Source organism: Vulpes lagopus, chromosome 10 (genome assembly GCF_018345385.1).
Source record: "Vulpes lagopus strain Blue_001 chromosome 10, ASM1834538v1, whole genome shotgun sequence".
NCBI lineage: Eukaryota > Metazoa > Chordata > Mammalia > Carnivora > Canidae > Vulpes > Vulpes lagopus.
This window is the reverse complement of record NC_054833.1, coordinates 28,314,502-28,341,196: the sequence shown is the minus strand read 5'-3', so window position 1 is coordinate 28,341,196 and position 26,695 is coordinate 28,314,502. Positions and strand designations below refer to the sequence as shown.

General features: G+C 48.6%; 1 protein-coding gene across 3 annotated transcripts in view; it reads right to left on the bottom strand.

The window, feature by feature from the left end:
• OPCML (opioid binding protein/cell adhesion molecule like) overlaps positions 1-26,695 on the bottom strand; it is a 1,019,356-nt gene that overhangs the window by 479,466 nt on the left and 513,195 nt on the right. For 2 of the 3 annotated variants that reach the window (XM_041769939.1, XM_041769941.1), the window contains exon 1: positions 2,897-3,098. In XM_041769939.1, coding sequence (XP_041625873.1) covers positions 2,897-3,063 — 167 coding nt within the window. In that variant the 5' untranslated portion in view covers positions 3,064-3,098. Of the gene's footprint in view, positions 1-2,896; positions 3,099-26,695 lie in introns of those variants that run through there. The other variant, XM_041769942.1, reaches the window with a different exon arrangement.

Sequence of the window (26,695 nt, the reverse complement as noted above, 5' to 3'; positions counted from 1 at the left end):
ACAAAACTGATATCTCCAAGGAAGGACACCATCCTTCTCGAAGCCCTGCAATTTCTCACTGGAAAACTCAAACGAGGACCCGGCTTCCTCCACTTCTTTGCTTTTTCTACGAGGTCTCGGGCCTCCTGTGTGACTTCATTCAGGATTTAGAGACAGACTTGAGAGATTTTGATCCGAGGCAGCCACACATTCGAAAAGACTTTCTGTGGCTGGTGGGCCTGGGGAGCATTCAATTTTTTCGGCACACCCTGCACACTTGATGCATTTAGAACACTAAATTTCCAAACACTGGATTCCCAGGGGAATATCTTTAAGGAGACTGAAGTGTGACCATACTTAAGAATCACAGTCTTTGAAAAAAAAGAAAAATACAACGCAGAATAAAACATGATATATTTAGCTGGGGGTTGAGGCTAAGGATTTCCCGAGAAGCCAGGACTCTCCCTCCAAGTCCTGACAAATAAGTTTTTCATTGTCAGAGGCACACAGCTGTCAGTCAACAAGCCAGAGACGCACACAAAACTAGAGAGAATGGAACCCCCAGAAAGCTGCGGGACATTCGTATGCTGTTCTAGGAAACCCTGTGACAGGTGTGAAAGCTAAACCTTAAGAAAACCAGAAATTACCAGGAATTCCATGATAAAGGCAAAAAAAGGAAGAACAAATTACAGGCAAAAGCACCTACAATGGAATCACCTGATAAAAACAAAGACTCAACTAGTAAGAGAGAAGAACACAAGAGGTTAAAAAAAAGGGGGGGGGAGGGGGGATATAAAGAGATTAAAATGTGGACAATGGGGATCCCTGGGTGGCGCAGCGGTTTGGCGCCTGCCTTTGGCCCAAGGCGCGATCCTGGAGACCCGGGATCGAATCCCACATCGGGCTCCCGGTGCATGGAGCCTGCTTCTCTGCCTCTCTGCCTGTGTCTCTGCCTCTCTCTCTCTCTCTCTGTGACTATCATAAATAAATAAATAAATTTATAAAAAAATAAAAAAAAAAATAAAATAAAATGTGGACAATGTGCTGAATCTCTCTATTTCAGAGCAAATTCTACAAAGGAGGAGAGGCAAAACCAGCACAGACCGTGTTTACTTTTTTAAAAATAAAAGCGTGCAATCAGGTAACAGATAACAGTTATCCTCGCACATGTAAGGATTTTTTTCCCCCACAAAGCACAAAAAGCAACTATTCAGCTTTTCCCGTTTTTATTCCCATTCCCATTACCAAGCCCAGCTGCTGAACATTTGAATTGAAGATCATGAAACCAGGCCAGCAGCTAATAAAAAAAAAAAAAAAAAGGTAGAGCAGAGCTGGCCCTCTGCTGGTGGCATCGTCCCACTGCAGAAAGCAGAAAGCAGAAAGCTGGAGTTAAGTTTCTGCTTTAACTTTTGGGGTCGGGCACGGGACAGAAGGTTTGGAAGGTTTGGCAAGGAGGCCTTATCTGGTGCTGGGCCTCTCTGCCCCCAGGACGAGGTTAGGAGATAAAGACAGGTGTGTGCAGCCCCTCACACCTGCCAGCGTTCACCAGCATTTCCTTGGTGAACCTGCGCCGCAGCCCGGGCCCGCGTCTAACTTGGAGCCCACGGGTCTGCTGCTGATGTGCATCCCGTAAGTCGGACCTCGGGGAGTGGGCTCCAGAAACTTCCTGAGGCAGCGAGTTAGACGTATGGCACCCGAGTCTGGGACAGGCTGAGGAGTGCCCACAGGACCGGGAGGGAGGGCCTCCCCTCCCGCCGTCCCTAGCGCTCCTTGTACCCTCTCCTTCCCGGGCCCCTGAGCACCAGCAGACACATCTGTTGAAACCTGTCCTCTTCCTCAAAAGCAGCAGCAGCCAAGAATCTCCCAAAGTGCCCAGAATCCCACCTTAGCTTGGGAAAGAACAGCCAGTGTGTCCCAAAAGGCCCTCCTTTCCTTCCCCAGGACGCGGCTCGTCCAGATAACAGAGAGTTCAACCAGAGGAGCCGAAAGAACAGGAAGGAAGCCCCATCCCCAGCCGTTCCTTGGAGAAGCCGGGCTTCTTGGCTAGAGAATCTGGGACAGCATGTTTTATTTTCCCCATAACCATCAAAGTCATAGACAGGGCAAACGCATTCAGCCTGTGTACACTGCGAGCCAGAGTTAAGCTGGGACGTCCCTGAATCTGTCTCCTAGGACCAGAACTGCCTCATTAAAGGGATAAAAGATGATATCTGCTGAGCTGGTGGAAAGTGGTGGCTGCATTCTTATTAAAGTCTCTGCTGCAGCGGGCCCAGTCCCCAAAGGTTCATATTCCAAGAATCTCCACCCCTCTGCCTGGAGCCTGTAAGTGATTCTCTGTAACTCATTAAGGTAAAACAAAACGCTTTCTCTTGTGCCTTTTTCCGCACAGGAGTGATGTCCTGGTGGCAAAAGCTTGGCCGGCGCCTGCAAAGACGAAACTGCCCTCATCATTCGTAAGAGGGGTCCCAGGAGCACCGGGTGCCGGACAGGGCCGGCTGGGTCTTGAGCAGACTCACAAGGGGGGGCCCCCGGCACTTGCAGGGCCTCCCTGGCAGGAGCAAGCCACCCCATGGGGAAGACGGCCGACCTGGCGTCCGTCCTCTGGACCTTCGGGCCTGCAGGGGGGCCCACCCCGGAGCGCCCCGAGGAGGCAGGTGAGCCCAGGCTGCAATCACAGGGCGCTGGAGCTGTCACCTGGGAGCCAGGGCAAGAGTGAATCTCGCCGTGTCATCACCCCCCCACACCCGCCCTGGGGATGCGCGAGCCCCCATCATGGGCCTGGGTGTCCGGCATCGCATCGGAGCCCGGGCCTTCCCGGCCACAGCCAGGGACGAGCCCTGGAGGGGGCAGCTGTGCGGCCTGCAGCCCGGCGGCCCCAGGTCACCCCCAGGTCACCCCCCGAAGTGCAGCTCCCTACCTGAGGGTGGCGCTCTCCCCCTGCCGGACCGTCACGTTGTCCATGGCTTTGGGGAAGGTGGCATCTCCGCTGCGCACGGGCACTCCTGTGGGCACAAGGAACAGCAGCCTGAGAGACACGACCACGAGGCACTTCCAGGGCAGGAGCAGGTGCCCCCAGACCCCCATCCTCGACGGCCGCGGCTTCCCGGGGCTCCGGCGGCGGCGGCGCGGTCCTCGCCCCCCACCCGGGCGGGCGCGCGGCGGGAGGCGCGGGGCGCGGGGGGCGCGCGGGGCGCGGGGGGAGCCCCAGGCCGACCCGGGCGGCGCGGAGGCGAGTCCGGGCTGTGCGCAGCCTCCGGGTCCTCCCGAGATCCTGCCCCAGCTCTGCAGCCCGGCGGAGCCAGGTGCCCCTCCTGCCTCCGAAAGGAGCTTTCCCGGCGCTCCCCTGGGGCGCGGGCGGGGGCGGGCGCGGGGGCGCGGGGAGGGGGTCAGCGGCCGCCGCCCCTCCTCTGCCTCTGCCTCTGCCTCTGCCTCTGCCTCCGAGGCGCGGCTGGGAGACGCGGCGGGGCGCGTCCTGCGGAGGTCTCGGCACCAAAAGTTTGCAGCCCGGAGGGAGGCGCGAGGCAGGTGTCTGGGCGGCGGAGGTGCCCGCGGGCTGCCGCTCCGCCGACGGGAGGGGGCGTTCCGGAGCCCGCGCGCGCACGGACGGGTCGGGGCCGGCCCGGGGCTCGAACCCGCGGCCCCGAGGCGCCCGAAGTTCCGGCGCCCCCGGCGCCCTGCGTCCTCACCGCAGCGCGGGCGGCCACTGCCGGGCTCCCCGCCCCGCGCCAGCCCGCCCCGCGCCGCCCGGCCCAGGCTGCGGCCGCACGGGGAGCCTCCGGGGACGCGGGCGGGACGCGGGGACGCGCGGATGGCTCGGCGGCCGCCCCCGGGCCGCGCTCCCCCTCCCGGAGCCGCCCCGACGCGCGGGCCCGGCCCCGGGTTGTCATGGCAGCGGCGGGGCGGTCAGCGCCGCTCTCCCCTCTCCCGGGCCGCGGCGGGCGGGCGGGCGGGGCTCCCGGGGCGCTCCTGGGGCGCGGGGCGCGCTTAACCCCTGCGGCGCCGCGGCCACACCAAGCGGGCTGCTCCGCCGAGGGGGGCGGGGAGCCCGCGCCACCCCCACCCCGGCAGCCGGGTGGATGCCGCGCCCCTCCGGGGGCGGGGGCGGGGGGGGGCAGATGGCAAAGGGGCGCCCGCACCTGTCCCCCTGCACCTGTCCCCCTGCACCCGTCCCCCTGCACCTGACCTCCACACCTCACCTCCTGCACCCGACCTCCTGCACCTGTCCTCCGCACCTGTCCTCCTGTTCCTGTCCCCCTGCACCTCACTTCCGCACCTGTCCTCCCGCACCTGACTTCCGCACCTGACCTCTGCACCTGTCCTCCTGCACCTGTCCCCCGCACCGGACCTCCTGCACCCGACCTCCGCACCTGTCCTCCTGCACCTGTCCTCCTGCACCTGACCTCCGCACCTGTCCTCCACATCTGTCCTCCTGTACCTGACCTCCACACCTGTCCTCCGCACCTGTCCACCCGCACCTGTCCTCCCGGTGCCCCGCGCAGGTCGCCAGGCCCCGCCTGTAGAGCTGAGCTTCCGCGCCCCTGGAGGCACCTGAGCTGCGCGCACGCGCGTCCCTTTGGCACCTGCCCAGCGACGGCCCCGCGGCCAGCTCCCCCCGGGGGTCTGGAGGAAAGAAGCAGGGTGCTCTCTGCCCCGGGTGCCCCACCTCAGAGCTGCTCGGCGGTGGACACTTTGTGTCTCCCCCCAACACTGGCAAATCTGAGTTTCCTCCTACAGCACGACATACAAAATAGTCCCCATCTGACTCCGTGCCAGTCCTCAAGTATCCTTTTTGTAAAAAAAAAAAAAAAAAAAAAAAAAAAAAAAAAGCAAGAGGTAGGACAAACACTTGGAGAACCTAAAAAGTGTTAGGGTTAATTTTCCCAGACTCCACCTATGGCTTCATGCCCAGAGCACCACGAAGGGGCACCACAGGGCGCGGGGAGGGGGCCTGGGCCCCAGGGGTTCCCCCAAGGCCGGCCCATTGGGTTCTCCTGGTTCTCAGCACGGAGCCTCGCCTCTCCTTGGGCCCCTCCTGTGGCTTCTCTCCTGTCCCTTCTGCCACAAGCCACCCCACACCTGGCCAAAGCACGGCTTATCCCCCTACATCATGACTTAATGGTCACTCTGCAATTTCCTTCACTGTATTCTTTCTCAGTTCCTCTTGTTAAATTAGGCTGGGCTCTGAACAATGAAATTTAATTCAAAAATAAGCTTTAACTTCTTATTCATTACTTCAGCCGCTTTAAGGCTACAAAGGCACCCTCCCCGCTCTCCCTCATGGGAGACTGAGCACTCGTATACACGGCCCCGTCTTCTCCCGTAAAATGGGGAGTCCACGTGCGTGGTTAGGTCTAAAGTTTTTAATGAGAGCATCACACCTCAGGAAGAAAGAATACTTGTCACCAGTCATGCCATGTGGCTTTATCTCTTTTAATATAGGAAAAAACACGCATCACCCCTTTCCAGAAGAGAGGGAGATTAACAAAGACAGGCCCTGGGCAGCACGCGCATCCTGAGCTCGTGGGCTACGAGGGCGGGAGGAGAGAAATGCCTGGAAGAGAGGCTCAGGCCTCAGAGAGCAGCCCAACTACTTATTTTGGAACCACCTGCCAGTTTTAATGACACACATCTTTCCCTAAGATGTGAGTGGACCTGGGTTTTCTGTATACACGTTGTGCCCGATCCTCTAAACTCTGAGATGCTCTTATCCATCATCACGAGCCTGGAAAGGCTTTTTTTTTTTTTTTTTTTTTTCAGTGTTTTAACCTGAGTGAAGCTGAGAATGTGAGGCTGTGCTGGTGATTTCCTTCAGTTACAGGGGTTTGTGTCTTGAGCCCTGGGCGATGGTGGCATGGGGTTGGGTCAGCCTGCCCCATGAGTTACACAGCCCCTTCCCCTTGGTTGCCGTGGGCTCAGGTGACATTCCTTCCTCGTGCACCTGTCGGTCCACTCCTAGGGCTCCTCAGGAGATGCACGTGGAGCAGCTGCAAAGTGCTAACTCAGTCTATAAAGGATTGCTTGAAATGGGAAAAGTTATTGGGGTAGAAGTCCAACTGGGAGAAGAACAGAAGGGACAAGAAAATAAGAGAAGCAGAGGTGGGTTGAAGCAACGCATTATATATTCTTGATAATAAGTAATAAATCTGGGATCCCTGGGTGGCGCAGCGGTTTGGCGCCTGCCTTTGGCCCAGGGCGCGATCCTGGAGACCCGGGATCGAATCCCACGTCAGGCTCCCGGTGCATGGAGCCTGCTTCTCCCTCTGCCTGTGTCTCTGCCTCTCTCTCTCTCTCTCTCTCTGTGACTATCATAAATAAATTAAAAAATTAAAAAAAAAAAGATTTAAAAAAAAGATTTAAAAAAAATAAAAAAAATAAGTAATAAATCTTTCTTTTGAGGAAGGGATAAGTATCTATTTTTTGGGGGGGGGCTGATGCCCCTCGGGTATAAGTATCTGGAATCCAGAGAACAGAGCCTGTTGTGTCTATTTTCTTCTAGTAAGCTGGCTTCCTAGTTCAATATTTGTGAGCGACTAAATGAACTCAAGGACTGGCAAGTCAGAGAAATAGTTGCAGAAGTCTAACTTTTACGTTAATCTTTGCCAGCCTATGGTTTTGTGGGGGAGACGTCATTCATGTGTAAGGCTAGGGACCAGTATCCCATTTATAGACTAGAAATCCAAACCAGTTTAGAATGGCAAAGAGAACCGGGGGCGAGGTTCACAATGAGCCAGGACTGAAATGGTTTATACTGGGGATTTTCTGAGGAATGTTTGGTTGAGAACCATGATGGGGAGACTCCCAGTTGAACCCCTTTGGGGCATATATCCACACATATAAAGACAAATTATCTGAGGACAAAGTAAGAGAGCTAAGAACATTGGTTCCAAAGTTGGATTGTCTTCGGATCCTGACTCTTCAACCCTTCAACTGGGTGACTGGTACCTAACAATACCTATCTCAGGGGGGTTTGGGGGTGTCTTGAAATGTCCCCAAGATTTTGTTTTGAGGTCTGGTATGTGGACAGACACAGAGAAAGCTTCCGTGAAAGAAGAGTTGGTTACTTCCTCCCAAGAGGAAGTGCCCTGCAGAGCCACAGGGGGAAGTGGGGGCAGGGGTAGGGGGGTCAAGAAGCAGAAGAAGCAAGCAAGGTGAGGCCGGGTAGGCAAACTTGAGCAAGCTTAGGATCAGATTGTTTGAGTGATTTTGGCAGGTCCTGGGGCTGCATGGTGGTCTCTAGTGCTCCTGGGGTGAGTTGGGGCAGAGGAAATAGCTTGTGTGTGACCCTTGGATAAAGGAGGCGGTTGGGGATGTGGGCTCTTGATTGGTTTGCCTGTGAAACGCATGCTAAAGACAAGTTGCTTGCCAACTCTAGGAATTAGCTTACCTTGGGGGAGGGGGCAATCCCTCCAGAATTAGAAGCCTCTGAGATGTCAAAACATCATAAAATACAGAAAAATTTTAAGACATGATTAATACAGGGTGGCAATTAATGAGGCGATGTGTTACACACATCGCCAAAGAACTCTGCACATTGGAAGCATTTCATAATCATAGATTATGATTATATAACAGAAGTCCCTGTGATAACAACTTGTGACGTGTAAAAAGATATGAGTGAAAGACTGTAAATGCCCCATGTCCAAACTCGAGCTTTGATTCAGATCTACAGACATCTTGATATTCGGTGTGATTTATAATAGAAAAGGCATAGGTGGACTCAATGCAGTGTAATAACTTCAGAAAACTTAGAGCAAGGAGGTGACATGAACTGACTGAGACTTATAAAATGTGGTCGTCACGTAAAGGGTGGTTTGCAAGGGTACGGCGGGAAATGGAGATTTTCAAGAGTGGAACAGGAAAGAAATGGTGACGGTAGCAATGATGATGACAAAAAATAGAAACGTAAGGGGCGTGTCTTGGATGTACAGCGTTTAGGACTCTCTGGAAGTTTGGGTGTTGGAATCGAGGAAGATAAAGGGACTGAGGATGACTCCTGAGTTTGGCTGGTAACTGGGTGGTACCATTACCTGTGACGGTCATGTCTCCGGGAGGACTAGATTTTGAGAAGCAGAGGTTGGAAGAGTGAAGAAAAAGCTCCATGAGACAGCTAGCCGGGTGGAGATGTTAGGGTGGCAGTGGGAGAAAGGAGTCTGAGGCTTGCCGTATGGCCTGAGGGCAACACTAGCATCTCATTGAAAACCTGCTTCCAAGCTTACTGTTAAGGAAAAAAAAAAAAAAAGATGGTGAAAGTCTTTTGGGGTGGGGGGCCCATTGTCCCTGGGATCCTCATCCCCTATCTAGCCCCCCTCTGCCTTGTACAGTCGAAGTAGTTCCCCTTATCTTTGGCTTTCGAACCTACAGCCACTCCACCGATGTCCATTTGTCTCTGAGTATATTTCCTCCACTCCACTCCATCTCAGCTTCTGAGAGTAGATTGTAGGATTGATTTAGAATGAGGCCATGAAGTTATCAGTACATTTTGGAAAAACTGCTGCTCACTTACCCTTAATAAGAGTCAAATGACCCAGGTTATTTTTTTTTAAGTTATGGGTCTACCTAGATCACTTACCAGCTGTGATCTAGGTCAAGTGAAAGCCCCTGTTGTAAGGTGTAGGGGCACTAGGACAGGGACACTGGAATCCCATCCCAATACCTCCGCGTGACTTTTCACAATCTCCTTAACTTTTTCGTCCTCCGTTCCCCCATCGGTAAACAGAGGCACAGATAATAACGAGTACACACAGTACTGGTGAGTGTTAAATGAAATGCTGCATGTAAAGCAGTCGGCATCCTGCCTGGCACTCAGTAAGCACTCAAGGAATGTCAGTTCCTATTACCTATTGGAAGTCCCTAATTCCCCCAGTGCCACAGGTTTCTTCCCCGAAGTGGTGCTCTGGACAGATAAGCTGTATGGCACCAGGCAGGCAAATTCCGGAGGTGCCTGAAGGTTTTGTACATGTGTAATATGGGGAAACAGGACAGGTTATCTCTTTGATTTTAAAGAAGAGCCAATTTTAGAGTTAGAAGTCACCTAAAGATCACCTAAGAAGGGATCAAAAGTGGTTATTAATGAGGTTGCGTTTTACCTAGGTGAGGATGGCCATTAGGGAATTGTGGATTCAACAGAAATATCTGAATTTACCTAATGAAATCTGTAACCAGTTGTAAAAGCAATTTCAAACTGTGTGTTATTCATAAATAAAGAAAACTTACAGCTTGTGTTTATCTGGGAAAAGATTGTACCCAGCTGCTCTGTGTGTGCACTAGGAACAAACATAAAGTAAGAAGCCTGTGCACAATGCGGATTTACATTACAGAGCCTGCCTCCATCAGAAAGGACCCAGTGGGGTGCAACGACTGAGGAGGCCTTGTAGCTCGGGGCCCTCGGACGAGGCGGTGTAGTACACTAGGGATGTTTGCTGGTGATGAGAGAGGTCCTAGAAGGTCCCAGAAACGGGGCCGTCAGTTTCTAGGATCCAGGAAGTTCCAAGGAATGGCAACAGATGCCAGAATGCAGTCGTATGCACGAGACACAGTGGCGCCCTCGGTAAAACCTAGGGCCCTTCGCGGCCTGTGCGATCAGTGCCAGGGCGTGAGGGCCTTCGCTGCCCCTCGTCCCTTTGCACTCTTGCAAATGAGGCACATTATGTCAGATGGTTTTCCTCGTAGGGCCGCTAAGCTGAGGCCAGGATGCTGGTCCGTTGAATCCTACCCTGGTCTCCTCTCATCGTAGAGCACTTCGCACCCTTTCCCACACGGCCCCCTCTGCGTGAGCTAGTGAGAGGAACCGACAGCGGGCATGAGTTAAGTAAGATGCATGCTCCATAGCCCTGCTCGGCCACTTCTGAGCTCCGTGAACTTGGGCACATGACTTATCATCCCTGAGTTCGTATCTCCTCATCTGTAAGCAGGGATAATAAGAGCGTCCTCAAAGGCCTGCTGCGAGAATTAAGACAGATGACACACGTGGAAGCGCCTGTCACAGTGCCTGGCACAGTGGCAGCCGTCAGTGACAGCGAGCGCTCAAGCCCTCTTCTCTTCTCTCTGCCAAGATGACTGAAACTGACCGAAACAAATAAGGCAACAAAAACCGCCCAAGGAATGCACAAAAATAATCAAAGCTAAAATAAGCAAAGCCAACAGGAAGCCATAAGGCATACAAGATTCGCATTATAAAAACATAGGTGAGGTGTTCCCCAGGACTTAGGGAGTGATCTGTTGATAGCTATAAAGCCAATTAATGTATCATCTGCCTTCTTTTACTGTCTTTTTAAAATGTGTGTGTGTGTGTGTGTGTGCAGGCATGTGCACACACGTGTAACTACCTTTCTCCCATTAGAGTCGCAAGATCCCGGGACGCCTGGGTGGTTCAGGGGTTGAGCATCTGCCTTTGGTTCAGGTCATGACCCCAAGGTCCAGGGATCGAGTCCCCCATCAGGCTCCCTGCGTGGAGCCTGCTTCTCCCTCTGCCTGTGTCCCTGCCTCTCTCTGTGTCTCTCATGAATAAATAAATAAAATCTTAAAGAAAAAAAAAAAAGATTTGCAAAGTCCCCAAGAGCAGGATGTTTGTCTTGCTCATCCCAGATTCCTCTACTATGGACTAGACCTTGGCACAGAGTAAATACCAGCAAATGTCTGCTCATAAGAGAACTGCGTCCACTATCCATAGTTTGTAGAAAGTCAGGGAGGCAGACATCAGAGGCTCCAACCCTGTCGCCTCAAGGGACTCTCTTTACCCCACACTCAATTCTTCCCTGGTCCCCAAACTATTCTAGTCAAGGGCGGAACATGGTAGGGCATGAAACGCATTAAACTACCTCCTTCTAGAAAGGATGGAGACTCCTGCGAAGGGACCAATTTCCACAAGATGTACAATAAAATCAGCCTCATTACTTAATAGTCACACCTCATATAGTTCTAGAAACCAAATAACAAAAAGCATTATATTGAGAACTACAAGCCATAAAACATGTTTTTTAAATGCTCAGTAGGAGTTATGATGGTCTTACTCCTCCCTAGTCTCACTCTTGCCTCCACTGTGATAGGTGGAAAATGGATCATTCCACTCAGAATAGAACCGAGGTGTGAAGAAGACAATGCCTGTCAGGGGTCAGTCTGCCTGGCTCTAAATCCAGATCCACCACCCAGGAGCTTGGGACCTTGAGCAATGGGCCAGACTTCTCCGAGGCCAAGTTTCCTCAATGGTTAGGTGAGTAACATTAATGCTATTTTCTATCTTTGAAGAACTGAACAAGTTTTATGTGAAATACCCAGGGGAGGGCTTGGCACGTAGAATGCTCAATAAGCAGGATGCTACTTCACCTGGGCTCCATCCTCTTCCTACCAAAATGAATCTGATCTGTTGGTCTTACAGAGGAACTAGAACTTGTGCTTTGCATTACACCCTGGTTACTCACAATCTTGTCTCATTGGCCAATTTATTACATATTGCTCATTTTGGGGACAAGTTCATTCAATCACTCATTATTGTGCTGTGGTTTGGGGCATCCTCTGACCAGTATCAGCAGAACATCTAGGCACTTTGCTGGGCCTGGGGATACAAAAAACAAATACTACCTACCCTTGGGTAGTTTATAGTCTAGTAAGGCAAATATCAGATATTGTAGTATACAATATAAGACTTAAAATACAATATGCAAGGATGCCTCACTGTCTCAGAGTTGGACAATCTAGATTTGGGGTGTTGGGAACGACATGAGTCCTAAATTCCATCTTAAAGGCTCAAGTTTTAGGGTTTAGGCTTCCACTTGGTTTCTGATGTCGGCAGCCAAGCAGATAATATTACCAATCAGAGAAATAGCAAGAAGAGTTGATACTGGGGGGAGTGTGATCAATGTAAATGCAGAATGGAAAGTACTGGTGAAACATCCAAGTAAAAATTTCTGTTGGCATTGGGATATTTAGGTTTGGAACCTCAGAAAGAGACAATGTTTACAGTTATAGATTTTGGAATCATCTCTGTAAAAGTAGGAGCTGAAGCCTTGGGTACTAATGAGGTCTGTCAACAAGAGTAGTTGAGTGAGAAGGAATAAAGCATTAGTGTGGATTCTGGGCAACACAAACATTTAAGGGATGAGTGGAAGGACCCATGAAGGCATCTGCCAAGTAACTAGAAAAATAAAAGGGAAATCAGGCCTCAATAGCATCATAGAAATCAAGGAGGAGGCTGATCGGTAAGAAAGGAATAGTTTACAGTGACAAATACTAGAGACTTCAGGTTGCTGAAGGACCAGTCAGGCTCTTGGTCCTGCACCGTGAGAGATGGTGGGACGCCATAGAAACAGTTCCCCACTGGGGCCTTGGCAGTCGGGTGCTGAGCTCGGGTAGGACAGAGGAATACAAGGAGTGGAGAAAGCAGATGTGGCCAGGCTCTCATGCCCACCTGCAAGCAAACGAGAAAAGAGAAAGGGCGGCTCTAACTGAGCAGAGATGTGGGTCTGGGGGAAGCTAGTGTTGTGTTTCGTTTTATTTCGCTTCAGCATAAGAGACTGGAATACGGATATGTGGCGTCTGAAGACTCAGTTCCCCGGAGCTGCCAGAGGCCTATGCTCATCACAACACTTTGTATGTGGCTCATGATTAATAGATGTGTTAGGGTGAATTGTTTCAGGTTAGAAGTTCCATCTATGGACCCACTCAGGGTCGATCAACCAGCCATTTAAAAATGAACAGTGAAAAAAAATAATAAAAATAAAAATAAACAGTGGCCTTCATCATCATCATCATCATCATCATCATCATCATCCTGCTGTGTGTCCATCACCAGAGTACACGCCTCACAATTTAATATAATTATTTTTAACACCTCTATCAGGAAGGTATTATTATTAGGTTAAGAAATTGATGCGTAGAGGGATCCCTGGGTGGCGCAGCGGTTTGGCGCCTGCCTTTGGCCCAGGGCGCGATCCTGGAGACCCGGGATCGGGTCCCACGTCGGGCTCCCGGTGCATGGAGCCTGCTTCTCCCTCTGCCTGTGTCTCTGCCTCTCTCTCTCTCTCTCTCTCTCTGACTAGCATAAAAAAAAAAAAAAATTAAAAAAAAAAAAAGAAATTGATGCGTAGAGAAGAAAGATTATTCCTAGTCATTTCTAGAAATTCAAAGTAGAGTCTTTACCAGGCCCCCTCATGGTTCCCTGCTCTATCACTAGTGCCCATACCGGTTCCTGGGAGAGAGCAGGTTTTCAGTAAATACTTATTCAATAAATAATAAAAAGTAGTCATGTATCTCCAACTCTTAGCCTGCAGTCTCACAGATATTATAGCTACCCAAGAATCACATACCAAATATTACATAATTAAATATATTTGTCCTTGTTTAGATTTTGGATATGACTTTATTGGTAGCTATATAGCTTGAGGTAAAGAAAAAGAGTTAGAATTATATGCCTTGTGCTCAAAAACTACTGAGGCTGCACCACACTATTATTTATATTGTAAAAAGCTCTTCATGGGAGGGAAATGGTGGCTGTACCACATGGCTAACAAGCTATGTGGATGGGCTTCAGATATTAATATCCTAATTAATAAAACATAACCATATTAATCAGAAGCATATCTTGTGATTTACATAATCATTGTGATATATGGTCACTTGGCATAAAGAGTAAGCCTCTCATAAAGTATTATGACATCACCGAGTCCAGACTTTCTCATTTATTTTTTCTAGTTCTTGGGCTCTCGTGGGGGCACTTGTGTGGTGACATTTTACAATATATTTTTATTGTGGGTTTTGGCCAAAAGAGTCTGAGTTGCATTGGCCTGGACTGTGTCTAAAATTCTGCTGGTCTATAAGCATCCTCACCACCACGACTGCATGAGATCTGGGATTGGTCTCCAAACAGCTTCCTTACATCACCAGGAATGCTCCCCCACCCACCTCTTCACTTGGCGCTAAAATTTTTCTCAGACTGTAATCCCAAAATCTCATTGCCTCCCAGCTGCTCCAGCTCCAGGTCATGCTGCTACATGGATTTGGTGTCACAAAGCCTGAGATCTGGAAAAGAAAGAAAAAGAAAGAAAGAGAGAAAGAGAGAAAAGAAGAAAGAAAGAAAGAAAGAAAGAAAGAAAGAAAGAAAGAAAGAAAGAAAGAAAGAAAGAAAGAAAGAGGGAGGGAAGGAGGGAAATAGAAAGAGAGAGAGAAAGAGAAATAAATAAATAATAAATAAATAAAGATAGAAAGCAAGCAAGCAAGCAATTTGTTGTTCCCTTTCGGGAGGGGAGGAGACCCGAAAGCAGGGTGGTACTCATACAAGGACCCAGAAGCCATAGAAAAAAAGGAAGAAAATGGAGCAGAGTAAGGTGAAAATAACTCTGTGAGGGGCATATGTGTGCGTGCGGCCTCAGTGTACTCAGGTCAACTTCGGGGAAAACTCAGAGTCTGCATACACTGAGACTACCTGCTGGACAGATTGCGAAGCCCTATGGTGAATGTGAGGAGGCAGAGGGGAAGTTCGGAGCAGATACTTCAAGGCCGACTCCGGGGGTGCAAGGGCAGGAATGAACCCAGCCCCATCCCATCCTGCACCCAGTGATCTCTTTGTCCCTGCAAACTGAAATTGGGTGGCTGCCGGCATTGTGCTCCAGGACAGAACACCATCCAACAGACTTACCAGCAGGTGGCAAAAGTCCAACCATCAATTAAGGAGCAGAAATAGGGAAACGTGTCCGTTTGGGCTCTAAAACAGCTTAAATACACTGCGTGGACCTCACGACTTGTCTGAGAAAGACTGGACTTCTAGGTATAAACTGTCAGGGAGAGGATTTAGAAGCTAGCGCTCCTGCTGCTATCAATGGTAATAGTAGTGAGTAGTGGTGATGGTGATGGTGTTGGTGTTGGTGATGGTGATGGTGTTGGTGGCGGTGATGGTGTTGGTGACGGTGTTGTTGATGGTGATGGTGTTGGTGATAGTGATGGTGATGGTCATATGCACCAAATGTACACAGCCTCCCGCCTTCTAAGGTGAATGGCGCCTCACAGCCTCCAGCCCGCACCTGCTGGCAGGAAAGCTGCTCTGGAGGAGGAGCTGCCCCGTTCCCCAGGCCTGAGCTGGAGGCCAGTGCTCTCAGCCTCGCCAGAGCCCCCTTACCAGGAACCCGGGAAAACCGCACGTGCAAAAAGCACAAGTGTGGCAGATGTGGGAGGCTGGAGAGAGGCCGGGAGCAGGTGCTGTGGTGGAGGCTGGCGGAGGCTAAGGGGGGCAGAAGGAGGCTGAGGGAGGAACCCGAGACGGAAGGCAGGGACCGGCGTATGGCCTCAGCTGCGGGGACAGCAAGCTGGTGAATAAAGCTGGGTCTTCTGCTCCATTTCCCCCATCTCCCCCCTCTCCATCTGTCTCTCTTCCCCTTTCTCTCTTCCTCTGTCTCTGCTCCCTTGCAAATCTTCATCTGCTCATTTCCATCCAACACGCTTAGGAATTGATCCCAACGCTTTTCTCTCTCTGCCAAGATACCCTGCTGCCCCCTTCTCGCACTGAGTGAGCTTCCCTCCGCGCCTGGTTCCCCGACAGCCCCTGATGCGCTCTTCGGCTCTGACAGCGTCGCCTGTGCGGCCAGCCCGTGTCACTGCAGGTCCACAGAGGACAGAGACCAGGCCTGCCGCGTGGCCAGGCTGGGTGGGAGCGAGGTCGGGGGCCCAGGGGTGACAGCAACAGTGCGCAGCTGAGCTCCCAGAGCCCAGAACGCGGCGAAGGCGACTGTCCCCTGCAGGTGGGGCAAGGCCTCGTCAGAAGTGAATCCTCCTCACTCTCATCTTAATTAACGCAGACTAATGGCGCTGGGCAGGGGACCTAAAAATAGAAACGTAGAAGCTAGGACACACGTAAGCAGCACGCAGAACTGTATCCCAGTGTCCTTTCAGCTCTGAAATACTGGAGCTGCTCGGCATGTTGAGACACTGAAGCAGAAATTCGGGTTTTCACATCTTCTCTCAATCATTCCGAATAAGTGCATTTTAAGGATAAGTGACACAACGAAATGGGAAGTTCTAAGGAGCAGAAGAAATGAACAAATAGTGTATAGAGCGCCGGGCAGGGTAGTTTCTATATCTGTTTTTGATAGAGACTGAGTGACCGGTGGAGGGACAGATGGGTTTACGGTGGAAGAGCTAAGACAATGCTCTCTGTAGACTTGGCAAGGGGATGAAAGCCAGGACAAAGCCCCCTCGCATGAGATGTAAGTGGCTCCACCCATCGCATGAATATGGCCAAAGAAGGGTAGATGCAAATACACTGAGAGAGCAGGTGTGCAGGGGCTGAGCCGACCGCCCGCCCACCCGCCGTCAGACTTCGGAGAAGTCAGTTCGGCTCTCCTGAATGTGGTTTCTGCGACTGTAAAATAAGCCATTGAACCAGATCATTTGCAAACCCCCTTTCAGATGGAGGGTAGGCCAGGAGGCTTGGGACGCAGGGAAGAGTAAAATGTGTAGGGTAGACCAGCAGGCTTGAGAACCGGGAAGAGTTAATGCTACAGCTCAAAGCAGAAGGCCGTCTCCTCGTGGAATTCCCTGTTTCTCAAGGGAGTCGGCTTTTTTCTAGAATAATGTTTGACTATCCGGGTAGCGTGGTCTTACCAAGATGACATATAACATTATTAACTATCACACAACACAATGTCCCTTTGAAGCATTCAGCCTACAGATACGTGACCATCGTTGGACCACGGCCCTTCCAGAGTAATGTTCGCATTTGCATCTCTCTCTACGTTAGCGCATGATGCCTCCCCTAACTGAAATGCCCTCCTCTGCGGATCAAATTCCAAAACTCATCTTTAAAACTCAGTTCCAGGGGCCCCTGGGTAGCTCAGTGGTTGAGTGTCTGCCTTTGGCTCAGAGTGTGATCCTGGGGTCCTGAGATCAAGCCCTGCATTGGGATCCCTGCTCGACTGGGAGTCTGCTTCATCCCCTGCCCCTGTCTTGTTTTCTCTCCCTGTCTCTCTCAAGTAAATAAATAAAATCTTAAAAGAAAAAAAAAAAAGACTCAGCTCCAATGTTATCTTGCCTGGGCACTTTCCCACTTCCCTAAACATGAGTGACCCCTGCCTCCTCAGAATTTTACCCATCTTCACTATACCTTATACTGTATTTACCCAGTTGAGTACAGGACACTCTGTCTTTGCTAGGTTACTGAGAATCACACCTGTCCCTGTGCTCAGCACCAAGCCAAATGCTTCACAAAAAGTAGGTGCTCAGTAAAGGTTTGCTAAGCAAGTAAGTGTGACATTTTTCCGCAGGAGACCCATTTTCCTAGTGGCGTTGGCTTTCAACGGGATGCCTACAGCACAGCACAGTAGAGGGCCAAGGAGGCCTCTTGATGAATCATCCCAGGAAGGAAACTGCACGAGAGAAAAGCAAAGCACAGAAACTAGTCCAATTATCGTACCCAGTCCAGCCTGGGCTCTTCCTGCCTGCACACGCTCCCTTGTCATGGCAAAGACAGCATCTCACAGACAAAGGACAGTGTGCCTGGGAACTCACGTGTCTTTGCAATTAGCAGGCTCCCACATGGTAAACAGGCTAATTTTGCTCGTACATCAGCAGTTTGCCTAATCAGTGATTTCCACTCAGGGCTTGAGGAGAAGATTTGAAGTCTAGACCATAATGTGAAAACATGGAAAACTGTGGTCCAACGGTAACCCCCGGCTGTGATTCCTACATGTATCATAGAGGGGGCCCCAGATTCGGGACGTGGTCATTTATGTCTTTAGAGATGCAAATCCTTCCGTGTGCAAATCCATCTTTAAAACCACTATTGTAGGGCAGCCTGGGTGGCTCAGCAGTTTAGTGCTGTCTTCAGTCCAGGGCGTGATCCTGGAGACCTGGGATCGAGTCCCACGTTGGGCTCCCTACATGGAGCCTGCTTCTCCCTCTGCCTGTGTCTCTGCCTCTCTTTCTGTGTGTCTCTCATGAATAAATAAATAAAATCTTAAAAAAAAAAAAAAAACTATTGTACCGTTCCAACGTCAAAGACAGCCCACCTTCCAGGCGAGGAGGCCCTGACAAAGACTGGGGGAAGATCCCTTGGATCTGTTCACATGGAGCCACTTACTCGTGTTCGATTTTTCAATCTTTGCCTTGTTTTGTACCATGTATACTTTAAAACAGGAGCTCTCCACCCATTTAGGTTTTTGCTTCAGCACCTTCGACCTCAAGAGCATCATCTGTCCACCAGGACGCCTTCCCCGGGTGGATGAGAAGTACACACAGAGACTGTTTTATCTGTTACAACAACCACATTGCTTGGCAGAGCTTCTGGGGACCCATACATGCGGCCCTACAACCCCGACACTTGACATTGCCCCTGGGCCTCAAGACACAGGAATTGGCATGACATTGTCCACCCCACGCTTAGGTCCTCAAAGGCAAGACAGGGCAGCTTCAGGTTTGGAAATCGATACTTAGGAAATCGCTGTATCCTAGAATTTTGGATTAGGGAGGGGCCTTAGGCATCATCTTTGCTACCTCGAAGTTAACGCTATAAGCTCCCGTGTGTGATACCCGGCCACTGGTCACCAGGTTTCATCTGGGCATTCCCACGGACACAGGGATCACCGGACCACATGTGGTCTCACAGTATTGACAGAATGTTCTTCCTATCTCCATTTGTTCTACTATTCTGACCTAGCAGAAGGGAAAAGCGAGGCGTCAAGGATGCCGAGGTCTGGGTTGTCAGTAATTACCAGTTCTTCTTCCTATCATCGTTACAATATTATTATGATTATTGGTTGCATGGTGGTTGTTGTAGTTTCATCATTATTCATACTATTTTACATTTGAACCTTGTCTCCGTCCTACCTACGTGTTAGAGTTAGAGCCTAGAGATTTCAAGGCCACCTGCTGTCTGGATGCCACCCCATCCCCTGACCCCCTGCCTCTGGCTTTACATACTTGGAATTGAGTTGAGGTCTGTTTGTTTGTTCGTTTTAGATGTTATTTATTTATTCATGAGAGACACAGAGACAGAGCAGAGACACGGGCAGAGGGAGAAACGGGATCCCCAAGGGGAGCCCGGTGTGAGACTCGATCCCAGGACCCCAGGACCAAGCCCTGGGCTGAAGGCAGACGCTCAACCACTAAGCCACCCAGGTGTCCCTTGAGTTGAGTTTTTTGTGTGTTGGATGTGGGTTCAGCTCAGTGAATGTACCTCACAGCATCAAGCCTGTGCCCCCTCTGCAAGCAGCCATCGTGTGCGGGACAGAGGCCTCCAGAGGCTGACAGATAAGCCCATCTGTGCTGACCCCAGAGGGCGAGACGTGCACATCGCTATGAGAGGAAAGGTACAGTCCAGGGCGGGGAAGCAGACAGCAGATGAAACTAGGAAGAAGGAAACACGGAGAAAAGGAAAGGCTTCCTTCTGCAGAGACCCTGTCGGGACAGTGCCGAGTCCAAACACGCATGGAAATGCTACTTGAGAAGAGAGACTCCCCAGCTGGGGGCTGCACTCACCATCCCCTCAGCAGCGCTGCTTTTCCTAACAGACATGCTGTGGACAGAGGTGGACCACACGTCAGCAGGACAGTAGGGGAAGGGCAGTGACTTTGGAACCCTCCAGATCTGCTTCTACCACCAATGGAGGGTGTATCTCATAAGCTCTCAAGCCCTGGTCTTCTTATCTGAAAATGGAGGATGGGACCACCTACCCCACTGGCCGTGAGGTGACTTCATGAGGCAGCACATGGAATGAGCTTTGTCAACAAGGTCATTGTTCTTTCTCAACCTCTGAAATTTCTCACCAGTCCCTCCTGTGTCTCTTTCTCCTTCTTCCTTCCCCAGCACTACTCTCAAAGCCCAGCCCAACGCCCCTTCATCCATGGTCCTCCCGTCCTCACTGAGCTCCTCTGAGTGCCTGCAGCCTATAGTGTGGAAGGCACAGTTCAACACGTGCTGTTATGGAACATCACTACCTGCCGTGCAGATGCTATGACCCTTTTCGAAGTCCAGGGAAGCCTATTTTGACAATGAGACAGATGAGGCTCGGTGAATGTGTGTGACTTGCTCAAGGCCACACAGCCAGAAGATGATGGACTCGAACTCAAGTCATTTGACTTCTAATCCCTGCTCTCTATATTGCAACATGTCATATTTTGTACTCTTGCTTATCAAGGATGTTATTCTCATCTGTCTTCTTAGAGTTTTTTTTTTTCTTCAGGATATTAATGGTTCCCTGTACTTTTCTGTAGCTCTCATGGTATGAGTGATTCACTGCCGGAAAATAATCTTAGATCACCAGAGTTCAAATCTGGACACTACCACTTCTCAGCTGTGCAACCCAGGCCAATTTGCTTACCCTCCTAAGTCTTATTTTCCTCACTTGAAAAAAAAGGGAGAGGGAGTAGTACTCCTACCTTACTGGGTTACAATTAGGATTAAATTGATTAATCTTTCTTAAGCACTTAGTACATTTTAATTCCTAAATTGTGGTGGACATCGAGGCGAGCTTGTCGTGTTCTTCAAGGAAACACCGGCCCAGCTATTGGTAGTGCTATCAGAAGACAGACTTTGGGGATTTCCTTTTCTGCAAGAAAACCCCTCCCCAAGTGCACACTCTTCCCAGTGGCCCCGCTCCAATGACTGATCGATGGACAGAATAAAGGCCTGGGGACCCCCTGGGTGGCTCAACAGTTGAGTGTCTACCTTCAGCTCAGGTCATGATCCTGGGGTCCTAGGATCGAGTCCCACACTGGGCTCCTTGTAGGTAGCCTGCTTCTCCCTCTGCCTGTGTCTCTGCCTCTTTCTCTGTGTCTCTCATGAATAAATAAATAAAATCTTTTAAAAAGAGAGAGAATAAAGGTCTGGTTATTTCCACCCAACAAGAGACCACCCAGATAGGATAGGACTGTGTCACACTGTGACCTCTGCTCATCCTACTCCTGCCCCACCCACCAAAACTGGGAATTTCTTAATAAACACTCTGTGGACTAAACACCATCTCAGAGAACCCAGCTTGGGACCATTGAAAACCCAACTTGATGGGTTCTCAATGGTCCCAAGCTTGGAACCCAGCTTTATCACCATTGAGATCATTATCAGTTCCCTCCAAGCCTGTCACCCTCAGAGGGTTGCGGTGAGCATTCAGTGAAATACGAAGTCTTGCTGCCCAGGACAGCCCCCGCCTCCCTGCTCCTGGTAGACGTTCAGTCTCAAGGCTGGGACAGCCATGGACCCTCCTAGCAGAGAGTTCTATGTATATTTGACAGTTGATTGACCTTAAGTACAATCGGACAGATATAGCAGAGTACAGAGGTGAGGTCTGTGAGGAGGGAACAGCATGATCACCAGGCTTTCCCGACAGAAGGAGTCGTCATCCTGGGAATCCCTCCTCTTACACGTGCATGCTACAGCGGCCCTCTGCTCTCACTGCACCGGATTAGTTTGTAGATACTCATAAATGTCCTGAACTCATTTCATATGCATGGGTTTTATATCTTTACTACGCACTATTAATTTAATCATGGCCGAGATTTTTATTTTTTAACTGTTATTATTATACTGTGATACTAAGAACAATATTTAAACCCTTGACCAAAATCTTTTGTCCAAGAAGCTTAATACTTTATATATATATATATAATCATTTTCATTTATGGTATATATAGTTCATGTGTATATTAGATGAAATTATACATATATATGATGAAAATGAATGATTTGGCCATATTAGGTCCTCAGTTTGGGTTACAGATGTCACGTGTGCCTACCCCATTCTCCCACTGCCAGTACTCTTTAACTCCATGTGCTCAAAGGAAAAACAATTGTCACCTCTGAAACATTCATTTCCCAGAGTGCATACCCCACCCAAAATTCATCTCACTTTAGCTGACAGCTTTTCAGTTTGTCTCAACCCTCCTTCCTCTCCTTGGTAGAAATGTAGCATCTTGAAGTTCTGCTCACCTTCCTCATGAAGAGAAAAGCAAACAAAACAAAACAAAAACAAACCTCCGCCACACCAAGCACAAACCCTGAGCTGACCCTGAGCTCTGCCTGAAGAAAATGAGTCCCAAACCCATTGCTGAAGGCCGAGCAGGCCTGACTGAAGCCAATCAGTTCCAACCACATAAACTCAGTCAATATACGACGGGCCCTGGTCGAAAACTGTGGGAATTGGCGGAAAGGCAGGAGTCCGGAGACAAGTTTCCAAGACAAATCAACGTATAGTCAACAAGGGTGAGAAAAAGAGAGAGGTCAGGAAGAGGTCACCCAGTCTTTCAATATTAAGGCTAACGATGCCGCTGTCAAACAAGAGTGTAGGTGTCCTAACGGTGTGAGATGATTGAAAGAGTTTAGTCGATTGCCCATGGCACGTGGAATGGAACTGTCTTCAACAGGAGCGTAGTGAAGATGATGAAGAGGTGGTCTGGGGAGATCCAGGAATACAACTAGCTGTTAATGAATGACACAATTGGCTAGTAAATGCAGGGACGCAGAAGGCAGAAACAGAACCTGGAAGAACAGCGGCATCCATGAAGAGAGGTCAAGAAAAAGAACCTATAAGGGAGACAGAGAACATAGCTGCAGAAGTTGAGCCTAAGAACTAAGGGAGCATCAGAGAAACTAGAAGGAAGAAAAAGGCAAGAATGCACGGGCAGTTCTGTCCTGTGATGCGGACTCCAGGGTAAAGGACACGCATTAGCCTCTATCATCGGCGATCAGCAGGCCAGATTTTTGACCTTAGAAGGAGGAGGTAACAGTGCTGAGGAGACCAGATTCAAATGGGCCAAAAAAAAAGAAAAGAAGAAAGAAAGGAAGAGAGAAAGAAAGAAAGAAAGAAAGAAAGAAAGAAAGAAAGAAAGAAAGAAAGAAAGAAAAGCCAAGCCGAGTGTAGACGGAGTATAGAAGAACAAATAGACTCTACTTTCAAAAGGTTTATAATAAAGACAGTAACAGACAAGGAACGAGAAGGTGAGGGAGCACCGGGAGAAGTTGGTTATCGCCGTCCTGCTGTGTGCTGAGCTTTTAATTGTCTTGGAATTTGATTGTGTTTGTAGATGACGAAGAAGGAACCAGCAGCAAAGGCATTACAAAAAAGATGAAACAATAAATAAGTCAAGTTTCCAGATGGGTTGAGAGAGAGGGGGAAGGAAACTGGGAAGAACGAGTTGGAGAACATCAAGGGGCTGCCTTCTTACAAGGAGACGGTGACCCCACAGTCCCCCCGAGGGCAGCTCAGCTTCGCCATCTCACCTGATAGTCATGCTGGGACGCAGTGGGAAGGAAGAAATGCATGCGGAACCCAGGTGATTCACTTGGTTACCTCTTGGCACCCCTGTGCCCAGGTGTGATAACAAATGGGTAAGTGGAGTAGCCTTGGGCCAAAAAAGCTCAGAATGCTGAGTGTCTGGGTCACACGGCCAGGCGAGCCCTGGAGAGGCAGCAGAGGCACTAGCTGAAGAGTGACAGTGAGACTAGGATGAAGAGTGGAGGAACAAAAGACGAGTATGAGTGGTGACCTCAAGACCAGCTGGAGATGTGCAGGGGGATGTTCATCTCATTAACATTGATCTTCTAAGTTTCCTTCAGGAAGAAAGTCCCATGGAACCCTGGAGATCCTGCTGCCTCATCACATCTGAGGAAATGGATCTGAGCGGCACAAGGGTGAGCTCTAAAGGTTGGAGAAAGGTGCCATGTGGACCCTCCATTAAAGGAAGGTTTATTTGGTAGGTTGCTCTGCTGTGGGGAGTATCATCAACCCTTTCAGGGATCTCCTCCGCTGCTCCTCCGCTGCAGAAAACTGCCTGCGCTCAGTCGTGGCCTCCTGGAGAGGTCCTCAGCCAATGACTGACCTGCTGCCAGGCCATGTTAGGTCCAGAGCTGCTCGTAGGGTTGGCTGAAGCTGTTGGTTCTACGCTGTCGCTCGGTCTTTACTGCTTCCTTTTCTTTTGTGCCGTCTAAACGGCACGCTCCGAAGACACCCTACAACTCGACTCTGGTATTAAGTGAGATATTATATAGACAGATGGACATTGAAATAATTTTCATGTGGTGGTTTCCAATTTCTTGAAATTATTGGGATCAAGATCGTCGTTGAATAATGTGAGGAAAGGCTGGGGGCTTGAGAAGCAAAGTACATGTTTGGAGGACTCACGGTGGGGAATAAAAATGCAAGCTATTCACATGACAGGGGTGAGAGTTTGTGCTTCATAGTTGTTTATATTTTCATTTAAGTGAAGTTGCCAATGATATTAAAAGGACAGCAGAAGAAGAAATCTCTAAACAGCCACCATGGAGCTCACCAGGACTTTACCAATTTTATGAAATGCTTACACCAAAAAGCTCTATGTTCTCAATACATGGTCCAAACCAAGGCAAAAGAAATCCATGTGTTGATTATTTTATGTCCTCAGCTTTCATCTCACCCATGGGGGAAACTGTTGGTGCCCCACCCACATACCTTGGACCCCACCATTTCCGTGTGACCCGGACGATTTCCTGCTGCTGGTATCACAGCCTCTGTGTCTGAGGGCCTCTGCGGAGCCACGGAAAGGGATCCTCCCTCACAGTGTACGTACGTAACAGGTCAAAAGTGCCAAGGGCAGGCCTCAATCAATGATTGATGGATTTAACTATAAACTAACCTTCGCTGGGAACAATTCAGAAGCCTCTATTCCACACCATCTCCCAGCGTGCTCTGGGGGACTAATCATCAGTTATATACTCTGGCGTCCGCTTAATACCCCGTTCTCTATTGGGTGCCTTCCCTTCTCTTATCCCTTCTTCACTTCCCTGAGGCTGTTTCTCATTTCCCATCCCCACCACATTCCTTTGCTCTGTCTCTCTTTGTCTCACTCCACACACATGCATTGCTTTATTGAGCTATAAGGCACATACCCTACAACTCAACGGTTATTGGCACAAACAGTTGTGTAACTATGACTACGATATATTTCAGAATATTTGCATTGTCCCCCAGAGAAAGGCCCTACCACCCACCTGTCATATCCAAGAAGGCTTTGCCTAAACTAAGATCTCACAAAGATTTACTCCTACATTTTCTTGTATGAATTTCATTATATTACCTCTTCTATTTAGGTCTCTGATCCGTTTTGAAGTTATTTCTCTGTATCGTGTGAGTAAGGGACCAACTTTATTATTTTGCATGTAGATATCCAGCTTTCCCAGTACCATTTTTGACGGATAAAGAATATTTTTGTACCCTTATCAAAATCACATTAAGGAGAAGATGAAGGTTTTATTTCTGGATGCTTAATTCTATCCCACTGATTTATACGTCTCTTTTTATGCCAGTACCACATTGTCTTTATTACTATAACTTTATAGTAAGTTTGAAAATGGGAAGTGTGAGTCCTTCAACTTTGTTCTTCTTAAAGATAGTGTTGTTTATTCCATGTCCCTTAAATTTCCATATAAATTTTAAGAACAGCTTCTGCAAAGAAGCCAGCTGAGATTTTTATGTGAATTGCATTGAAACTGTAAATCAATTTGGGGAGTATTGCCATATTAACAATATTAAATCTTCCAAACCATGAACATGGGCTGTCTTTCTGTTTATATAGCTCTTCTTTAATTTCTTCTAACAATGTTTTGTAGTTCTGAGAGTAAAAATTTTATGGTTCATTTGTTAAATTTATTCCTAAGTTTTTACTATTCTTCTGCTTTTATAAATGAAATTATTGTCTTAATTTCACTTTTGGATTGTTCACTGGTACTGTATAGAAATATTAATGATTTTTGGTACTGTTCTTGCATCCTACAACTTTGCTAAACTTTTTTATTAGTTCTTTAGTTTTTTAGCAAATTCCTTAGGATGTTCTCTATGCACTTGCAAATAGATAGTCCTACTACTTTCTTTGCAATATGTATACCTCTTATTTATTTTTCTAGACTAATTTCCTTGACTAGAACCTCCAGTACACCGTTGAATAAAAGTGGTAAAAGCGTGCATCCTTGTCTTGTTCCTGACCTTAGGGAGAAAGCATTCAGCCTTTAGCATTAAGTATGATGTTAGCTCTGGATTTTTCTTAACAGGTTGAGGAAACTTCCTTTTATTTATAATTCATTTTGTGTTTTTATCATGAAGTTATTGGATTTTGTCAAATGGTTTTTCTGCCTCTATTATAATATTCTGTATTTTTGTCTTTTATTCTATCGATAGGATGTCTTACATTAATTGATTTTGGAATGTTAAACCAACATTGCTTTCCTGGTATAAATCCCACTTGGTCATAGCGTATCATCCATTTTATATATTGCTTGAGTCAACTTGGTAGTATTTTAAAAAGATTTTTGCATGTTTATTCACAGCTAATATTGGTCTGTAGTTATATCTCTTGTGATGTCTTTGTCTACTTTTGGAGTCAGAATAATACCGGTCTAACGGGATGAGTTTAGAAGTGTTCTCCCTTTTTTATTTTTTTGGGAGAGTTTGTAAAGAAGTGGTATGAATTCTTCTTTAAACGTTTTGAAGAATTCACCAGTGAAGTCATCCAGTCCTAGGTTTTCCTTTGTGGGAAGTTTTTGAATTAATAATTCAATCGCTTTACTGTCCACTTACATTTTTTATTTCCTTTTGAGTCAATGTTAGTAGTTTGTATATTACTAGGCATTTCTCTATCTCATCTAAGTTATCTAATTTTCTAATAATACCCCTTTGGTATTCTTATTTCTGTGAGATCACTGGTAATGGCTCTTCTCTTATTTCTGCTTTTAGCAATTAGTGTTTTCTATATTTTTTTTCCTTGTCTGATCC